Source organism: Gavialis gangeticus, unplaced genomic scaffold (genome assembly GCF_001723915.1).
Source record: "Gavialis gangeticus isolate Ggan-Ray unplaced genomic scaffold, GavGan_comp1, whole genome shotgun sequence".
In the NCBI taxonomy this organism is placed as follows: domain Eukaryota; kingdom Metazoa; phylum Chordata; order Crocodylia; family Gavialidae; genus Gavialis; species Gavialis gangeticus.
Window position 1 is genome coordinate 68,012,167 of NW_017728993.1, and position 17,171 is coordinate 68,029,337.

At 47.4% G+C, this 17,171-nt stretch overlaps 1 protein-coding gene across 1 annotated transcript; it reads right to left on the reverse strand.

Annotated features, from left to right (window-relative positions):
* Nucleotides 1-11,066: 11,066 nt before the first annotated feature.
* Nucleotides 11,067-13,780, reverse strand: PIGC (phosphatidylinositol glycan anchor biosynthesis class C). Its single transcript, XM_019501946.1, has 2 exons — nt 13,697-13,780; nt 11,067-12,385 (listed from the first exon to the last, which is right to left on the reverse strand). The coding sequence occupies exon 2, from the start codon at nt 12,210-12,212 to the stop codon at nt 11,277-11,279; it is 936 nt and encodes a 311-aa protein (XP_019357491.1). The 5' UTR covers nt 12,213-12,385; nt 13,697-13,780; the 3' UTR covers nt 11,067-11,276.
* Between the last annotated feature and the right edge of the window lie 3,391 nt (nt 13,781-17,171).

Genomic DNA, 17,171 nt, shown 5'->3' on the forward strand with positions numbered 1-17,171 from the left:
TGCATGAACTGATCCTGAGAAAGTTTGCGGGGCTATTTCAGTTCCTTGAGGCAATTCACTCCTCTCGTATATTTGTAATTTGAGAGGGGGAAAGAAAAGAAGACACACAAGCAAGCCTCAGGAAGAAAGCCAAACCAAATGTGTGCCCCAGGGGATCTGCAATGGCGGTAATGCAGGAAGCAGAAATGGGGGAGCAGAGGTGACAGCTTGGTTCCTCCCTACCTGGTAGCTACCCTATTAACTCCTCCCAGCTGGGGATTTCTTTTGGGCACCACTCCTTGCTTTACCCTGCTTCAACTGCCCCTGCCCTTCCTATTGGTATTCCAGCCCCAGTGCTGGGATCTGTGCCAGCTTTCACTAACTTGCACCTTGGAGCAAGTGGCTTAATCTGCCTGTGTCGGTTTACCCACCCGTAAAGCATTGTAGTGTAAGTGTTGTAAATACACAAAAAAGGCAAATAAAGGCCAGACTACAAAGCTGTCCTCCGGTGACTATTTCTGACCTAGGCTGACTTTGAACTGGTGACTTAAGATCCATAGTCCTTTACCAGTCAGTTTTCTTGTCACTTAACTCATACACAGACTGAGGAATAGCATCAGCTATGAGACTCAGAGACGTATGAGGAAATTCTACCTTGAGCAGTTTGAAAGCATAAAAAGCAAACTCAGTCATCATCTAGAGAGAGAGAGAGAGTGACCCTGATCTGCAATCAGTCACTCACATGGGAGGCATGTACCCCGGTGATTGCAAATAGTCACTGTTGTGTTTAAATGTGCTTTTTTTTTCTTTTCTTTTTTTTTGTATCATTCCCAATGCAGGCTAGAAGGATGGCTGGTTGCATAGATGAAGATTCCAGGCAGCACATTGTAATGATTTCCCCTGATGAGCAAGGATTATCCCTAACCGGTTTAGAATTACTGACAAGTTGGGCTTGATTCAAATCAAATGAGAATGTCCCATTTAAAGTACTTGAGTCCAGTGGAGATTGAAACCGCAATTTAAAATGAAGAAACTGCACCTGCAGAATACTATTTAACTCTTTCCTTGTTACTGTTGGGTTGGGGGGGGTTGTCAGCTTGCAAAGGTTTACATTTGTTTTAGGCTAGAAGGGAATCCTATCAATGCATCTACATCACAAAAGCCAAAGAGTTCCACTGAGTTACTGTTTACCTTGTCAATGTCAGCAAAACATGAAGTCAATATTATGTGTAATTATGCACAGTTATATTCAGCCTATCCTTAGATGTTTTTGGAAACCCCAGTGCAGAAGGTAGCTAAACTAGCAAGAGGCAGGACTGTTCATCCAGCCCAAGCCTCCAAGCTGTGTTAGAACTACAACCCAAGAGATGCAGAAGACACTAATGAAGGTAAAAAAGCTTTCTCCAAATCATTGCCTCATGTCCCCTTTAGTGATTTCATGGTGTTAGAATCGTAGAAAATGAGGGTTGGAAGGGACCTCAGGAGGACATCTAGTGCAACCCGTTGCTCAAAGCAGGACTATCCTCAACTAGATCATTCCAGTCAGGGCTTTGTTGAGCCGGCCTTTAAAAACCTCCAAGGATGGAAATTCCACCACCACCTCTATAGGTAACTTGTTCCAGTGCTTCACCATCCTCCTAGTGAGAGAGATTTTCCTAATATCTAACCTAAGCCTCCCTTGCTGGAACTTGAGACCATTGCTCCTTGTTCTGTCACCACTGAGAACAGTCCAGCTCCATCCTCTTTGTAACCACTCTTTCGATAGTTAAAGGACACTATCAAATCCCCTCAGTCTTCTCTTCTGCATTCTAAATAAGACCAGTTCCTTCAGCTTCTCAGAAGTCATGTGCCCCAAACCATTTGTGTTGCCCTCCACTGGACCCTCTCAAACTCATCTGCATCTATAGTGGGGGCTCAAAACTGGACCCAGTACTCCAGATGTGGCCTCACGAGTGCAGAATAGAGGGGAATAGTTACTTCCCTTGATCTGCTGGCAACGCTTCTACTAATGCAACCCAGTATGAAGTTAGCCTTTTTGGCAACAAGGGCACACTGTTGACTCATATTTAGCTTGTTGTGCACCCCCAGGCCCTTTTCTGAGGAGCTGCTGCTTAGCTGGTTGGTCCCGAGCCAGTTCTTTAACACCACACATGCACTAATTGGAGAAGTGATACAGGGACACTTGCCATGCAGCAGATTCTTGCATTGTGTAACCTCACAACACAATACCAGGCCCATTTGGCAGTTTTTAAGCTTTGATATCTTTTTGACATAGGCACACACAATTGCTTTCTACCTCTGTTCACAACCATAATCTTGAGACTCAAGTTTTCTGTAAGCCATAAGGTCCAGCACTGTTGCTAAGAAACAAGGCTTCAGGGAATTTTATTGCATTGTGGTATAAAATTAGGTGGACTGGCTGACCTGGTGCTGTCTCAATGGTGGTAGCTCCATATCCATTTTTCAGGACTATTAATCAGACTGAACTTGCTCTGTCAATTTACATTACAAAGAATTTATCCCAGTCACTGCAATCAACTGGTGCCACCACCTGTTCTGTCTTGCCATCTATTGTACACTCATCATTGTCACACCTGAGTGCTTTTGTGCAAATTGCTATACAGATGTTGCATGTCAACCATCTAAATGTTGCAAAGATATCACCTCTACCCCAAGAGTTTTGTCTGCCTATGCCTTTAGACCAATTCGGCAACAACCAGTATCCCTGAAACATGGAAAATCTCGTAATTAGCCATTTTGAAATGAAAACTTCACAACTGAACAAGAATGAAGTAAAATTCAACACCCTGCCTCCCATCTTCTACCTCCAGGTAACCAGCCTGCTTCAGCCTTTGTCTGTGTTTAATCTGCATACTTGCAAAGCAGCTTTTTTAAAGGACTTTTCCACCCAGGGGAATCTACCATCTCTCAGTTCCCCTATGCAATATTAAGTTTCATACCAACCTAGAAAATGTTACAATCTTTGAATTCTCCTTTGCCTGAAGAAGGGTGTTGGGGCCCAAAAGCTTGCAAAGAAAGAATTTTTCGCTACTATTTAGTTGGTCTAATACAAGATACTGCCTTTACCTCAAGAGTTTTGTCTGCATAAGTGTTGCAGAGGCTCTTTTGCATGTTCTAATAATTGAGATATCGCTTCAGAAGTAGACTTGTCCCTATGTGTATTGCTCTTTCTGTTTGCTAGGTCAGTTCTTCACCAAATTGAAAGGGCAGCCATTCTATTTTGAGCTGGACCTATCGTAATGGACTACTTTTCATAGATTTCATAGACATTTGGGCTGGAAGGGAGCCCAGAGGCTCACTGAGTCCAGCCCCCCACCCCAGGGGCAGGAAGTCAGCAGGGATCATAGGATCCCAGCAAGATAAGCATCCAAATGTGTCTTGAAGGCATTCAAAGTGGGTGCTTGAACTGCCTCAGGTGACAGTCTGTTCCAAACCTTGGGGGCTCGCACAGTGAAGAAGTTCTTTCTTATGTCCAGCCTGAACCAGTCACAGTGGTGTTTGTGACCGTTCAGTCTTGTCATCCCTTGGGGTGCTCTGGTGAACAAATGTTCCCCCAGATCCTAATGAGCACCCCTGATAAACTTAAAGGTAGCCACCAGATCACCCCTGAGCCTGCGCTTTTCCAGGCTGAAGAGTCCCATGGCTCTCAGCCTTTCATCATAAAAGCTGTTTTCCTGCCCTCTGATCACACGCATGGCTCTCCTCTGCACCCTCTCAGACCTGTTATGGTCTGGGTGGTAATGATGCAGTTCTAAAAGCTGGTTCATTTAATCTCCTTCCTAATACTTCCAGGCAAGCAGGTAATTCTTGCTTCAAAAGTCCTGTTTACCACAGATACACTTTTTTCCTCAGCCTGAAAACCCTGGTGTGACACTCATTTGGATCAGCTCCTGAGCAAAGGAAAGAATTAACTTTGCTGCCAAATCCTCAATATTGTACCTGGCCTTACAGCCTGGTCCATGATACAGATGAAACCATGCCAGAAATTCAGTTCAATGAAGAATTACAGCTTCAGCTTATAATGCAGTTATAAGGAAGAAAATCTTACTCACATTTGCCAAGGAAACGTACTAGAGCTCTGCTACCAAAAAATGTTAATTAAACTTTGTGGTGATTAACAGAGCTTCAACCAAAAGCAGATGCGGATTTTGCATCTGAAATCCAGTGTGCTTCTTTGGGTAACCTGAATCAGGGGAAACTGTTATTTACCTGCTCAACTTCGAATGAAATGAATGTTAACACTTTCCTATAGGCAAATTCCTTGCTTCTACTTTGAATGGAAGTGCTATGATGTCACTAGTCCAAATCATCATGGGACATTTCAAACAAGCAAGGAGAACAGCTGTTTTGGAAATCTACTCATACGGAAATAATGGGAAATACAACTGAAACATCTCCTGATTACTAATTAGGTATGTCTGGTAAGCTTGCTGCTGTTATGAGGCTGGGATGGGAGTTCTTGATCTTTAGTGGTTTCTCTTCAATTAAAAACAAAAAACTGAGATGCAACCATCACCGTGACAACATTTAGAGCTTGGCAGGTGACATAAAGAACCGGAGGTGTTAGGAACTCCGGAGTCACTTATTTGTTTCCTACAAGTCACGAGGAACACGCTACACACGCTGAGATGACACTTGAGTTCTAACTTGATATTGTTTGTTTAATAAAATGTCCCCGCGAGCCAGATTAGCAAAAGGACAAAGGAGGTGGTATCAGAATTCTTCTTTCATAGGATCTTTTCTCATTCCAATCTTCTAATAAACTTTCTCTGGGACAACACATAATTGTTCAAAAGTCCCTTGTTCGTACCTTACTTAAAAGCAGACGGCGATTCTGAGAGGTCTCCTAAAAGCAATCTTGTGAGCATGTCCCACAGCACACAGGTTAGTCTTCTCGGCACACAGGTTCCCAGCTCTTTCTTTCTACCTGACAGTGTGAACAAAAGGGATATCTTGTTTTTCTAGCTCTGCTGTCTGTAACAAGCCACAGATGCCTCATGAAAAAATAAGAGAAAAATGTTCTTGTCGCAGCTAGAACGTTCTCGCAACGAGGCGTTTCTGTGCTCCGCAGCGGTCGGATTCCAGAATCCCCGACGGCAGGATTTTTATTATTAGTGATGCTGCACGCCTGAAAGGCTTTCTGAAGCGGTGTGCAGAGTCAGCGGCAAGGAGTGGGAGAGGAAAAGCAAACGGCTTTTCACTTATAAGCCCATCACATGTGATTGGAAGTCATTTCTGCAGCGGAATTCCATCCTGCCATTTTTATTCATCTTTCAGAGCCCAAAAGCATTTGTACAAGGGAGATTTTTATGAAGGTGGTGTCTTAGAATCTGATCAAAGGCCTCTGAAGTCAGTTAAAAGACCCCTGTTGAGTCCCTGGGCTTTGGATCAGACACACGGTTTAGCTTCTCTTCCTGTTGCTTATTCCTCATCTAAATTTACTGGCATGATCCCATATCTCATTGAAATTAGTGACAAAACACCCATTGGCTTTGACAGCAGTACAGCCCATGTGGATCTGATTCAGTCAGTTAATACTTTTCCTATTCATTTTGTTGATGCAAACAATAGACTATGATTTCAAACAAGGGCTAAGCAGCTCCTGGACTGCCGGTGTACAAAGGTCCTATTTCCACAGCTAGTGGAAAGTGTCCCACTTGCTGAAGAGTATAAGGAGGGGAATTCTGGGAAAGGAAGCTCAGCAATATTGCCTCCCAGTGAAATGTTTTTGTGTGTGCAACGGGGGGGTGTGCTTTCTTCAGAGTAAGGCTAAGGCTAAGGCTTAGGCCTTACTCTGAAGAAAGCCCCCACCTCCACTGCACACAATGAAGGCACTTGGGTACCCACAAGCTGCACTGCTTCACTTTTAGGCATTAGGTCCCTAGAAGGAAATCCAAAACCAAGAGTTAGGTCTCCGAACTCCCTCTACAGCACAGGGTGGGAATAAGGTGCCTCAGAAGCATGAACCCAAAAGCATATATGCTGGGCAGGGAGTGGCCTAGAGCTAGCTAAGAGGAAACACTAAGTCCAAGAGTGTGTTCCTTTTCCTCTCCAAATCTTAGGTGCCTGAGACGTACTTCAGGCAAGAGCCACTGTCCACTCTGGATCCGCAGTCAGAACCTGCTCTCTGAGAGCAAGTACCTCTACTCGTTCTTTGGCAAATGAAGGAGGGATCATTGATTTATTTTTTGGAAGATGGGCTTGGGACAGCTGCCCTCTAAAGGATAGCCTAGTGGTTAGAGCACTTCCAGAAAGTGGCAAATCAGGAGTTTGGGCCCTCCTCAACATAAAGGGATTCAACCCCACAGGTCTCACCCTCTAAGGAAGTGTTGATACTACCAAGCTAGAGAACAGGCTAGGTGGAAGCATCCTTCTTCTGTCCTGTTGCAGCTGTGCTACCATGCCAAGAGGAACAAAAGGACTGTGGGACCAGGAAGGAAGTACAGCAAGACCCTGATACCGTGTGGTGCAGTGGTTTGGGCATTCAGAAGAGAAGGAAGAGTCTGGAGCTTTGGTCCCAGACTCCTATGGTTATTTCTCTGTTTTATCCAGTGACCTCCATGTAACATTCATAAACAGTCCTTCATGTGGAAACTGGAAGCCAGACTCTCTTCTGGGTGAGCGCCCTAACGTCACAGTTCAAAATAATTCTGCCAGTTAGAATGAGAGACAAGGCTCACAAACTGGAGCTCCAGTGAGAGGGAATAGCAGATGATTTGGGGGTGATGAAAAGGCTTTCTAGCAAGAATCAAAATGGTTACCTCAAATCAGGGCTAAGTAGTAGGGCTGTGCAAAATTTCACCGGCTGTTCCGACTCATTTCGAGGTGGAAACAGCGAAATTGAAATGAAACGAAGGGCTTTGAAACGGCCTTGAAATGAAACAAGGGCAGTTGAAACATTATGAAAGTTTCAAGTTTCAAAGCTGAAGCTGGGCTGGCCTGCAGGGAAACAGAAAGTAAGGAGAGGAGGGGGAGAGGGGGAAAGGACTGCTGTCATACTGACTGTGTAGCTGGCCTGTGACTGTCATCCTTCCCCGAGGTCCCTTGCAATCTCAATGCTCTGGGGGAGGGATGGAGAACACACACGGTCACACATGTCATGAGGTTTGCTTGTCAGAAGCTTGAGGTGCAGTTTTGCAGAAACCAATGCACCTATCTCCTTGAAAGCTGGCAGGCTTTGTGGCCTCAGCAGGGGCCACCACCCATGCAGTTTTTACCCTGCTGTGCCTTAACACACAGACGTGACATGAGTTTTGTTTTCAAGACTTTGAGGTGCATTTTCCCAGAAACCCCTGCACCTATGTCCTTGAAACATGGCAGGCTTCATGGCCTCAGAAGGGGCTACCATCCCTGAAAGTTTCATCCAAATCAGGCAAGAAGTGACAAAGTTATAGGCAGAGTTATTCTTCCCCATTATAGCCTATGGGCGAAACGTCGAAACCGTTTCGACAAAACAAAATGGAACAGCGGTTTTGAAAGAAAACAAACCTTGAAACGAAACACTGTCCCATCAAAACAGAAGTCAAAATGAAATGGTGCTGTTTAGCACAGCCCTACTAAGTAGCCCTACTCATCACCTTGAAAACTGGGTGGGTTATAGAAAAACTGTTTTAGAGATGTTTGTTTTGAAACATCAGGGTAATTTTTTGTGACCACGTAGACTTGTTTCTTATGGAGTTAAGAGTCTTCTGAGTAGCTTAGTGACTGTGGGAGTTTCTCACGAGGCACCAAACAAATGTCATCATTCGCTGTGAGATGAGGAACGTTCTGGATAATGTTTATACCCGTCTGCTCACCACCACAGTTCATCCCATTGAATGCTCCTGCACTGTTTGTTCTAGGGAAATAGAACAAAGGCTCTGCTCTGCACAGCCATACCTCTCAAACCAACATTTTGATTCATAAAATGAAAAATGTGGGTGTTCCATATGTCTTGAAAAAAACTCTGAAGACATCCTGTGTCGTCTTGGGAAATGATGGACAACTCATTACTTTACACTGGCAGGTGTTTAGGGTCTGTTTGTGTTACCTTATGAACAAGGGATTTCTAGCTATCCAAAGGTAAATCCCAACCCCTGAAACGTAGTATCTGGGTATCTCCCAGGTAAAATTCAGAGCACCAGCAGGCTTCCTAGTGGACCCCATTGAAGTACTGGCATTCCTGCCTTGTCAGAGCACACGATCTGCTTAAGATGCTTTATCTTTGCATTACAGCCTTCTGTTTGGGAGGCAGAAGGAAAAGTGGAAATGTCAGCATTTAACCCCTTTTTTCATTTCTGGAATTGCTCATATACCAAAGCAAGGTATGCAGGGTTCCTACAGCAACACAGAAATATGGTGGGCTCCAAAGATGCAGCAGGCTGGCAGTGAAGCAGCAGGCTGAAAAACAACCCAAAGGGGAAAGACAAGTGAAGGACAGCCTTTTGGCCAAATACATCCGAGCAAGAATCCCTTCTGTGAATTTCTCAACTGCTCTTGCATGCTGGACTAAGACGTTGCTAATAGCCAAGCAAAATGGAGACAGTAGTTTAGATTCTCAGATTTCAGCTGAAAGTCTCTATATGCCACAACCAGCAGGGATCCCTTTACATCTACCTCGGGAGAAGGAAGGGGAGAACTAACCCTGTTGGGATTTGACCCTGTGGTTCCAGCAAGTCTGGGCATTGCAAATCTGGGGCTTAAACTACTAAGCTGTACCCTCTGGGTGGAGATAATATAATATATACAGAGACGGGTGTTTTCTTTCCCCCTTGCTTGTATTTGCTGGGGATATTGGCTTCCTAAAGAGCTTTGTGCTCTTCAGGAATCTGTGTAGCATAGTTCTGCCCAAGCAGCAGTTCATTGTACTGTTATACGTAGGGGATAGTGAGCCATGGTGAGGAACAGATGGAATTAGCACTTAGGGAAAAAGAGACAGAAATCATAGCAGAACAACTGCTCTGGAACAGTCTGCGCTGCCTCTGGCCTGACTTGTGTCAGGAGCCCCCTCTGCTGACTGTCGGATACATTACTGTCTTCCCTGAATTCCTACCCACTTCCTACTACCAAGTGGTACAGATAGTTTTCCTTTGCACAAACCCCACTCCACCCAACTAACTCTCAGGATTGGTTTTGTTGCTATTGTTGTTGCACTGGTAGTGGCGCCTTTATGCAGCACTCTGGCTGTGTGGCCAGAGAGCTGAGAGAGCTTATACAAAGGCAGCTAATGCCATTCACTTCTTGCCTGCTCTGCTCCACCAACATGCTATTCTTCAGTCTCTTTTCTTATCTTCTCAGGCACTTCTCTTCCTGCTTTCCTGCCTGCTGTCACTCACAGGTGCATTCCCTTCCTTTCCCAGTGAGCAGGGGCTCACCCTCTCTCCACTTAGATTCTTCCTCTGCTCCTTTATTCAATCAGTCCCAATAACCTTAAATCACATCAGTGAATGTGCCATCATTGCCAAGAGTAGCAAACTTTGGTTAAACATTTTCCACCATTACTAGTGTGACAGGCTCACTGCTTTTGCCCAGCAAGCCCGGCTTGGAGAAGGACACTTTGGATGATTGGTGGAACATTGGAGGGGTGGGGGTGAGGAGCCCTGGACCTGATTGAAGACCACGCTTTGCAGGTCTGGCAGACTTCAGGGGCAGGGCCTCCAGTGTAGGTAAAAGCAATAGTTTAACTCTGCCAGCAGCAGCCACAGCAGCCTTGGCATAGATAAGGTAGCGGTGCCCATTGCCTGGTTTTGAGCTCCCTGCCATGGTAGTGGTAGACATGGTCTGATGGGGGTGAGATTACATGGTAGTTAAAATGTTGGCCTGGACTCTTCTCAACCGCGTCAAGGCAGCTCAAGTCTGCATCTTCAGCAGAGGGTTGGATGGAGCGGTATGCAGACCAGCACACAGAGCCAGCCCTGGGAGCAGCTTGAGGCTGCTCAGGTTAGCCCTGGAATAAACTGGATAACCAGAGCCCCACAGTGCAGCCTGGCCGAAAGTTTAGCCCCAGCGTAAGCCGGACAACCGGAGCCCTGCAGTGTGGCCCAGCCAAAGAACTAAAAGAGCCCCAGAGCCTAGAGCAGGGCCCAGGAAAGGGGAGGCCTAGGCATAAGGCTAGGTAAACCCAGCCAGCAGCAACTAGCTTCCCCCCACACAAGAGCTGGAAGAACCCTTCGTGCCCAAAGTGGGGCACGGGGCCAGGAGGGGAGGTCTCGGAGGGACGCAGACAATGCTGGTGGGGCCTGATTGAGCGACGGGCTCTGAGGCCCAGTTGGCGGCTCCTCGAAGAAAACTGTAAGTTGCTGGTGGAGTTGGGTCCCACAGGGGGAGGCATTCCTGAAATAAGGCAACCCCCGCCCTGCCCCGAGGGAAGTCCCGGGTGGAAGTTTCCCTCCCAGCTAGACCCATAGAAGGGGAAGCGTCCCTTGCTAGTTGGGATCCAGGGGTAAATGCGCCTTATATCATGTAGAGCTGTGCCTTATATTTTGTATAATTATAATCATAATTATGAATATGTTGTACAAAAATGTTATGGAATGGGGTTAGTTTGGTATAATGGGTTTTTGGCTTATCGTTTTGTAAATATTTATCTATACCTTTGGTGATGTTAAAAGATATTGCTAAGAATATTTTGGAAAGTTTTCTTTTGTTACCTATTTTATATATATATATATATCTATAAGAAGAAATAATATGTATATTATAATTCAATAAACTGTAAATAGTTAAAAGTATTGGCATGCAGTTGACTCTATAGAGAAAAGAGGAACCGTGCTCAAATCACCAGTGTCCCTCTCACAGCACTGTTGTCTGCCTCATCTATCCCTTCCAACTGAGGACGGGCACACTGATAGTTTAACTCTGCCAGCAGCAGCCACAGCAGCCTTGGCATAGATAAGGTAGTGGTGGCCATTGACTGGTTTTGAGCTCCCTGCCATGGTAGTGGTAAATGTGGTCTGAGGGGTGTGAGATTATATGGTAATTAAAATGTTGGCCTGGACTCCTCTCAACACCAGTGGTCCCCTCATTACTACTGAGTGCTGCAACTGAGCTAGTAATAACAAGAGTGATACACGTATTTTCAACAGGAGCTTGGACAAAAGTTGTCAGCACAAAGTAATTTCTTTTATTCTGACCTACATGACACTTTGTTATAAGGGTATAAGTCACCCACCCTTCTTCCTGAAATTTCATCACTCCAGATGTCTCCAAGGCCAAAGTCTGTTGTGTTGGTGGCAGCTGTGGTGTCCAGCCTGTCCTTCTAAACAGCAAAGTCTGCTTTCCAAGCACCAAGGATGAGCCTACATGAGGAACCTGGAGAGGTCATCTTTAATTTCAGCTTCATCCCAAGGTCCATGGATGTTGTCTTTGAACAACTGGAGCCTGATAAGGTAGTAAGGGCACAGGCAGGAAATTGAGACCAGCAGGAGGGTGAAGAGAACAGCACCAACACTGGAGATGGTCAGCAACCCAGTCAGCGCAGACAAGGCAAAGACCACAGTGACCATTATATAGCAGCGGGGTGTCTGCGCCTTCAGCTTCTTCTGCAGCATGGGCCACAAGGCAAAGATCTGGATGGCGAAGGTGACCATGACAAAGGCATGCAGGGAACGGGGCAGCCGGGAGGCCAGGCACACAGAGGCAAAGATGGCCATGTTCAGGGACAGCGTGCTGGAGACAATGGCTGCATTGGCCCCATAGTCAAAGAAGATCAGATGGCCAAGGAGCATGAAAACTGACATGGCATAAATGGTGTCTGTGCTGATTGACTCTGTCAGAGTCTTCAGCACTGGGGAGAAGCCGTAGGTGAAGGCTACAAACACCAGGGTGCTTTTCAGGTCTGCCCACCGTGTCCGCCTATTCTCCTTCCTCCCTGCCCCTGCATCGATTGCATCAAACAGGATGTAGCCAATCAGAGAAGAGACCAGGCCTGCCCCAAACAGCCACTGTGGGCTCAGCAGCCCATCGTCCATGTACCACCAGGTGACAATGAAGACGCAGACGCTGCACAGCTGCTGTACTACCGCCCCAGACTCGAACACCACTGCCCAGTACTGGTACTGCCGGGCATGGATATTCTTCCGCAACTCCTCCAGGAAGCGCTGGTCCACATAGTTATCTGGGAAGGGCTGCCTCTCATACAGCACCTTCTGCCAGTGTCTCACAGGGTTCACTTCCATCTGAGCACAGCCCATTCTTCCAACAAACCCTGGCAGCTTGAGCTGAGGTCCCCTCATGCAGCTCTGGCAGAACCACGTGCATGGAAGGGCTGGTTCTCTAGAAGCATGCAAAGAGATGACTTCCCAATGTCCCCTTTCTCTGACGGAGGCTTATCACAGTGCTGCCTGTCCAGCAAGTCAGGCTGGGACCAAGACTCGCTTTCTCACTCTTAGCAGGCTGAGCAGGACTCCTAGAAGATAAACACACAATGGTGAGAAATGCAAATCAGAAATCGCAGGACCTGAACTCCACTCTCAAGTCTCCTGCCTCCCTCAGGGCCTTGACCTTGTATAGGAGGAGTTACTGCACAGCTGTGACTGCAGCGAGCAATCAGTTGCCATAGCTTCTCCCCAGATCCTGGACCATCAGCATCTTTTGGGGCTTTCTCTGGTAATGCTGGGGAAGGTGTCAGCTGGTCCAAGCAGGGCACTCGGTGGCAGTATTCCTGAGCTCTGCAACATTTCTGGCCTCTGTCGCTGCAGCCTTGACTGAATCCCTTTAATCTCTCTGAGCAGAGCGAATACCAAGTGAGGCTCCTGGGCCATTACTGTCCAGAGAATTACATAAGAGCTCTCAGTTTTAATTCAGCACTGCTGCTGAGCAACTTGCCAAAGTCACGCACTGAGGGGTAAGGAACTGGGGTGTGCAGGGAGGAAGTCAGCTATGGGGATCCCTGCCTGGAACTCACTGAAGGACTGGGCCCAAAGCCACGGCCCAGCTCCCAGAAGCAGAGCCCATCCCTGCTCAGGGAAAGCCTGAGCGACTATCGACCTTGCTTTGCCACATGCCTCTAGGGATCACCTGCTCTGAACCCTGACGGAACAAGGGACAAGGGTTAAATTCTCATCTCTATGCTGAGGGCAGCTTGCTCTTGGCCTAGAGATAAGTACATCAAGTGACTGCCAGCTCCCGCATCAGCCACGATCTCAACTGCTAGGGAGGTGACAGAGGGAACAGACACTGGATGCAGTGCCTGGACAGCTCTGTAGGTGACGCATGTATGTGTGCGTGTGTGACAGGGCCAGCCAGACAGAGCATCTACAGGGCTGCCAGCAAAGGGTATGACACTAAGAATGTTTCCTTTCTTGCTGCACCCCAGGACTTTGGAAGCAGGCTGGCACTGAGCCCCAAGCGTGTTGGGAAAGCACAACTGTACTATGCTGCAAACAGGCATCAGGGCACAGGTCTCGAGCCCACAGCCATTTACTGAAGTCTCCAGGGTATTCTGTGAAGGGGAGGGAAGGCCCCTGGGGACCTCCCAGGCCCAGTCCTCGGGCAGGACTGCCGAGCAGGGCAGCTGGTGGCCGCTGCCGGGGTTCAGCAGGTCTCTGGGCAGCAGGGCTGTCCTGCTCCTATTGTACAGTGCTGCCACGCTCCCAGGTCTTCGGGACTCGAGCGCAGATGCCAGCCCTGCTGCAACCCCCAAAAGCCAGTAGGATACAGAGGTGGCCAGATGCATTGTGCCAGGGGGAAAGGGAGGGATGCAGCGGGGAATACCTACCTACAGGCCTCAGCCCCTGCTCCCTGCTCCCGGCTGCAAAGACACTTCCTGGTTTGCGCAGCTCTGCTAAAGAGGCCAAAACAAGGAGCTGCCCAATGCAGCCTGGGAGCAGCAGGAGCTTTTCAAAATGCAGTGGGTGCCATCTGCTGGCTTCCAGTATTACTGCCTCCTCATCGATTCATAGATGCTGGGGGCGGAAGGGACCTCAGTAGGTCATGGAGTCCGACCCCTGCCCTGGGCAGGAAAGAGCGCTGCGCTGGGGGTCGGACAGGCGGAAGAGCCCAGCAAGGCTGGCAGGTGCATGCCCCTGCAGGCAGGGTCCGACACAGGCGTGGGCAAACTGGAGGGCCGCCCAGGGCCCAGACAGGAAGGGGGTCCAAAAATGGTAAAAATAATAATAATTATTATTATTGTCATTATCTCTGGCAAAGAGGGCCCGATAATAAAAGTTTGCCCGGGGCCACCAGGAGTCTAGGTACGGTGCTGCCTGCAGGGACTGAGAGAGGGACGGGATGGAGTCATGAACAGGGCAACCCCCAGGCAGAAGGTTTTGGTGCAAGGGTTGCCAGACTGGGGAGGGGAGGGCTGGAGAATGAGGAATCACTGAACACATTGCAGGGCAGTCACAGCCTGCTCCAGCCCCCAGCACCAGCCTGGACCAAAGCAGAGCTGGCCTGGCAAAATGCTCTTCCTCCTGAGAAGCCTGACACCTCCGTGCTCACATGCTCTTGTTGACTCCAGGGATGCCACACTTGCAGAAAAGAATCATACAGGGGATGATTTCTTAAGTCCAAAAGGCATTTCTATGTGAAAACTCAATTCTGATTACCTTCTGAATTATATAAATAATACATGTGTATAGTAAATTGCTTACCATAACTTCTAAGGGATTCTGAGAAATGGTAAAATAGCTAAAATAAAAATAATAGAACAACCAAGTTATACATATCTAAACTATTCAATTACTAGCACTAACGTTCTGACACCTAAATAATAAATGCAAAATATTAATATTGAAATAACAGGTATATACAAATATTAATATTTAAATTTATTAAAATATGGTCCAGCCTCATTATACTGAGCCCTGTTTGTAACCATCCCAGAGCTATGTTTAGGACACCGGTAGGTAATGCAGTCCAGGTTCAAAGTTAGCAGGATGGACCATGGGACCCCCAGACCTGGGGTTGGGGGTGGATGGGCTCACAGCATTGAGGTCAGGAGGCTGGCTGGGAAGGTGTTTCTTGCTCCAGTGGAGTATTTGGCAGATATTCTCTCAGCTCAGCTTAGCAACCATATTTCTGGCCTCTCCAAGTTAGTACCTGAGGTCAGGCTGCTTAGGGTGGGGACTACTGGGGACAGCTTGAGCTAGGCTTAGGGTTAGAGAATGGGTGAAGTATGGCTCTGTCTTTCTGGTTTGGGGTCCTGGGATTCCCAGAGCTATAGTTAGGGCACAGTTGGTAATGCTGTCCAGGCCAAGAGTTAACTGGATGGACCCTGGAGCCTCCCACCTAGGGGTGGGATAGGTGGACTCTCATGAAAATGACTTTGTACCATCATGGAGTAAAAGCCAATCACTACCTATCAGTCAGTGAAGTGAGGTGAGGTTTCAGTCTGCACAGCTGTGAGTGCATAGTGAGAGCTATTAGGCAGGGCTGCAAGGAGTGGGGATGACACATTCTTTTTTCTTCCCAACTTCCTGTTATAACTACAGGCCACATGCCAGGCACTGCTTCCCAGCTCAGCAAGGAGGGCAGCTGGTCACAGAGCCAAACTCTGTGAAGGCAGGATTCCTGTTGGATGTAAGCATCCTTTGCAGATGTTGTATAGACAGAGTCCTGGCAATGGATCCTTGATATAAGACAAAGCATGTTCCTGTCCCCACTGAGGACCTGTTATTGTCTTTCAAGGAATAGTTATGTGCTGGAAGTGACCCTTGGCAGACTCTGCTTGCTCAGGGAAGTAACCTGAAGTTATGGTTCCCAGGCACTGGGATGCTTTTGCCTTTTCACTGCTTCCTTAGGGTGTGAACAGTTGACACTATGAAGTCATCTACCTTATATTTTACCCTATAGTACACTTACTCCATTAAAAAGAAGAAGACCCATGACCAGGCTGGCAATATGTGCTATTACAGCATTTAGCTAGTAGGTGGCAAGAGAGCTGATCTGCATGAAGTATTGGGTACCCTGGGGAAAATTAACTATAGAGAGGACACACAGCACTTACTCTATCTACAGTACGCCACTGTGGGATAAAGTGAATACTGTGCCCCTGCTAACAAAGCTGTGCTTCTAGCTCAAAGACATTCTGGTCTCATGTCTGTGGCTGGCCTCAGCTGTCAGTGTGAAAGATGGAGAGGCAGACTTTGGTTCTCTCTTCATACACAGATCCCACTAGTACTTTAACTTGAGCTTGGAAATGAACTGGAGAAGGCCCAGTGCTACCTGTGAATTGCAGACATAAATAATTCCTTGTACAGAGAAATGCTGAGTAGGGGCAAAATGCTGCCTCTGATATATTGACCCAACTCCCATTGGGAGAGTGGGGTTCCACACATCTAACAGAGTCTGGCTGTAAGTGGGCAAGCCCAGCCTGTGCCCACTTCTGGTGAGACTTCAGTTTCTAATAGGCTAGGGACAGACATTACACACAAACCAGTTTAAGTGATCAGAAATTGGTTTAAACCTGTAACAGAACAGATGTTCAGTGCACATAAACCAGTTTGAAAGTGGCTGAAACTGGTTTGAGATAAACCTGGTTGAATGTAGTATCAGACGTAATTGATTTAGGTCAAACCAGTTTATTCAATGTCTGTCCCAGACCCCTTGCTAGTTTAAACCAGACTCCCCCAGCATCCAAGCATGCTCTCTGAGCTGGGTGGAGCTCTCTGCTCCACAGCAGAGCTGGCCCCTCCCCTCCGCTCCCTGGCTGGAGCTTGGCAGAGAGCATCTGCCTGGCTTCTCCATGCTCCCCCCTCCACTCCCTGTCCCCTCTGCCTTACACAGACACCTCTCAGCATTAGCTAGCAGACCACATGCTGTCTACAGTCCATGCTGTGGCAGACAGGACAAAGGCAGAATCAACAGGTAGCTGGTAATGTCCCTCTGTTTCTTTCTTAATAGGCTGATAAACACCAAGTTAGGGGTGACAAACATTGTGTTATCAATTCCCTGCTGGGCTGGTCAGAGGTGGGGGGGAAATCCCTTCCTAACCAAAGTGTCCTGCTGGGGCCTGGCCACATCCCCCTCAGCTCAGCATTGCAGGATGGAAGGGAAGGCTGTTTTAGCACCCCCCAGCTTCTAGCCTGAGCTAGTGTAGGCATGTGTTTCTGGGATGTCTGGACAGTTACAAACTGATTCAGCCTAGCCAGTTTAGATTAACCTGCAAAGATTGAACCAATTCAGGCTCACGCTTTTGAATGTCTGTCCGTAACCATAAAACTCAGGAGGCACTGGATGTCACCAAGGGTGTC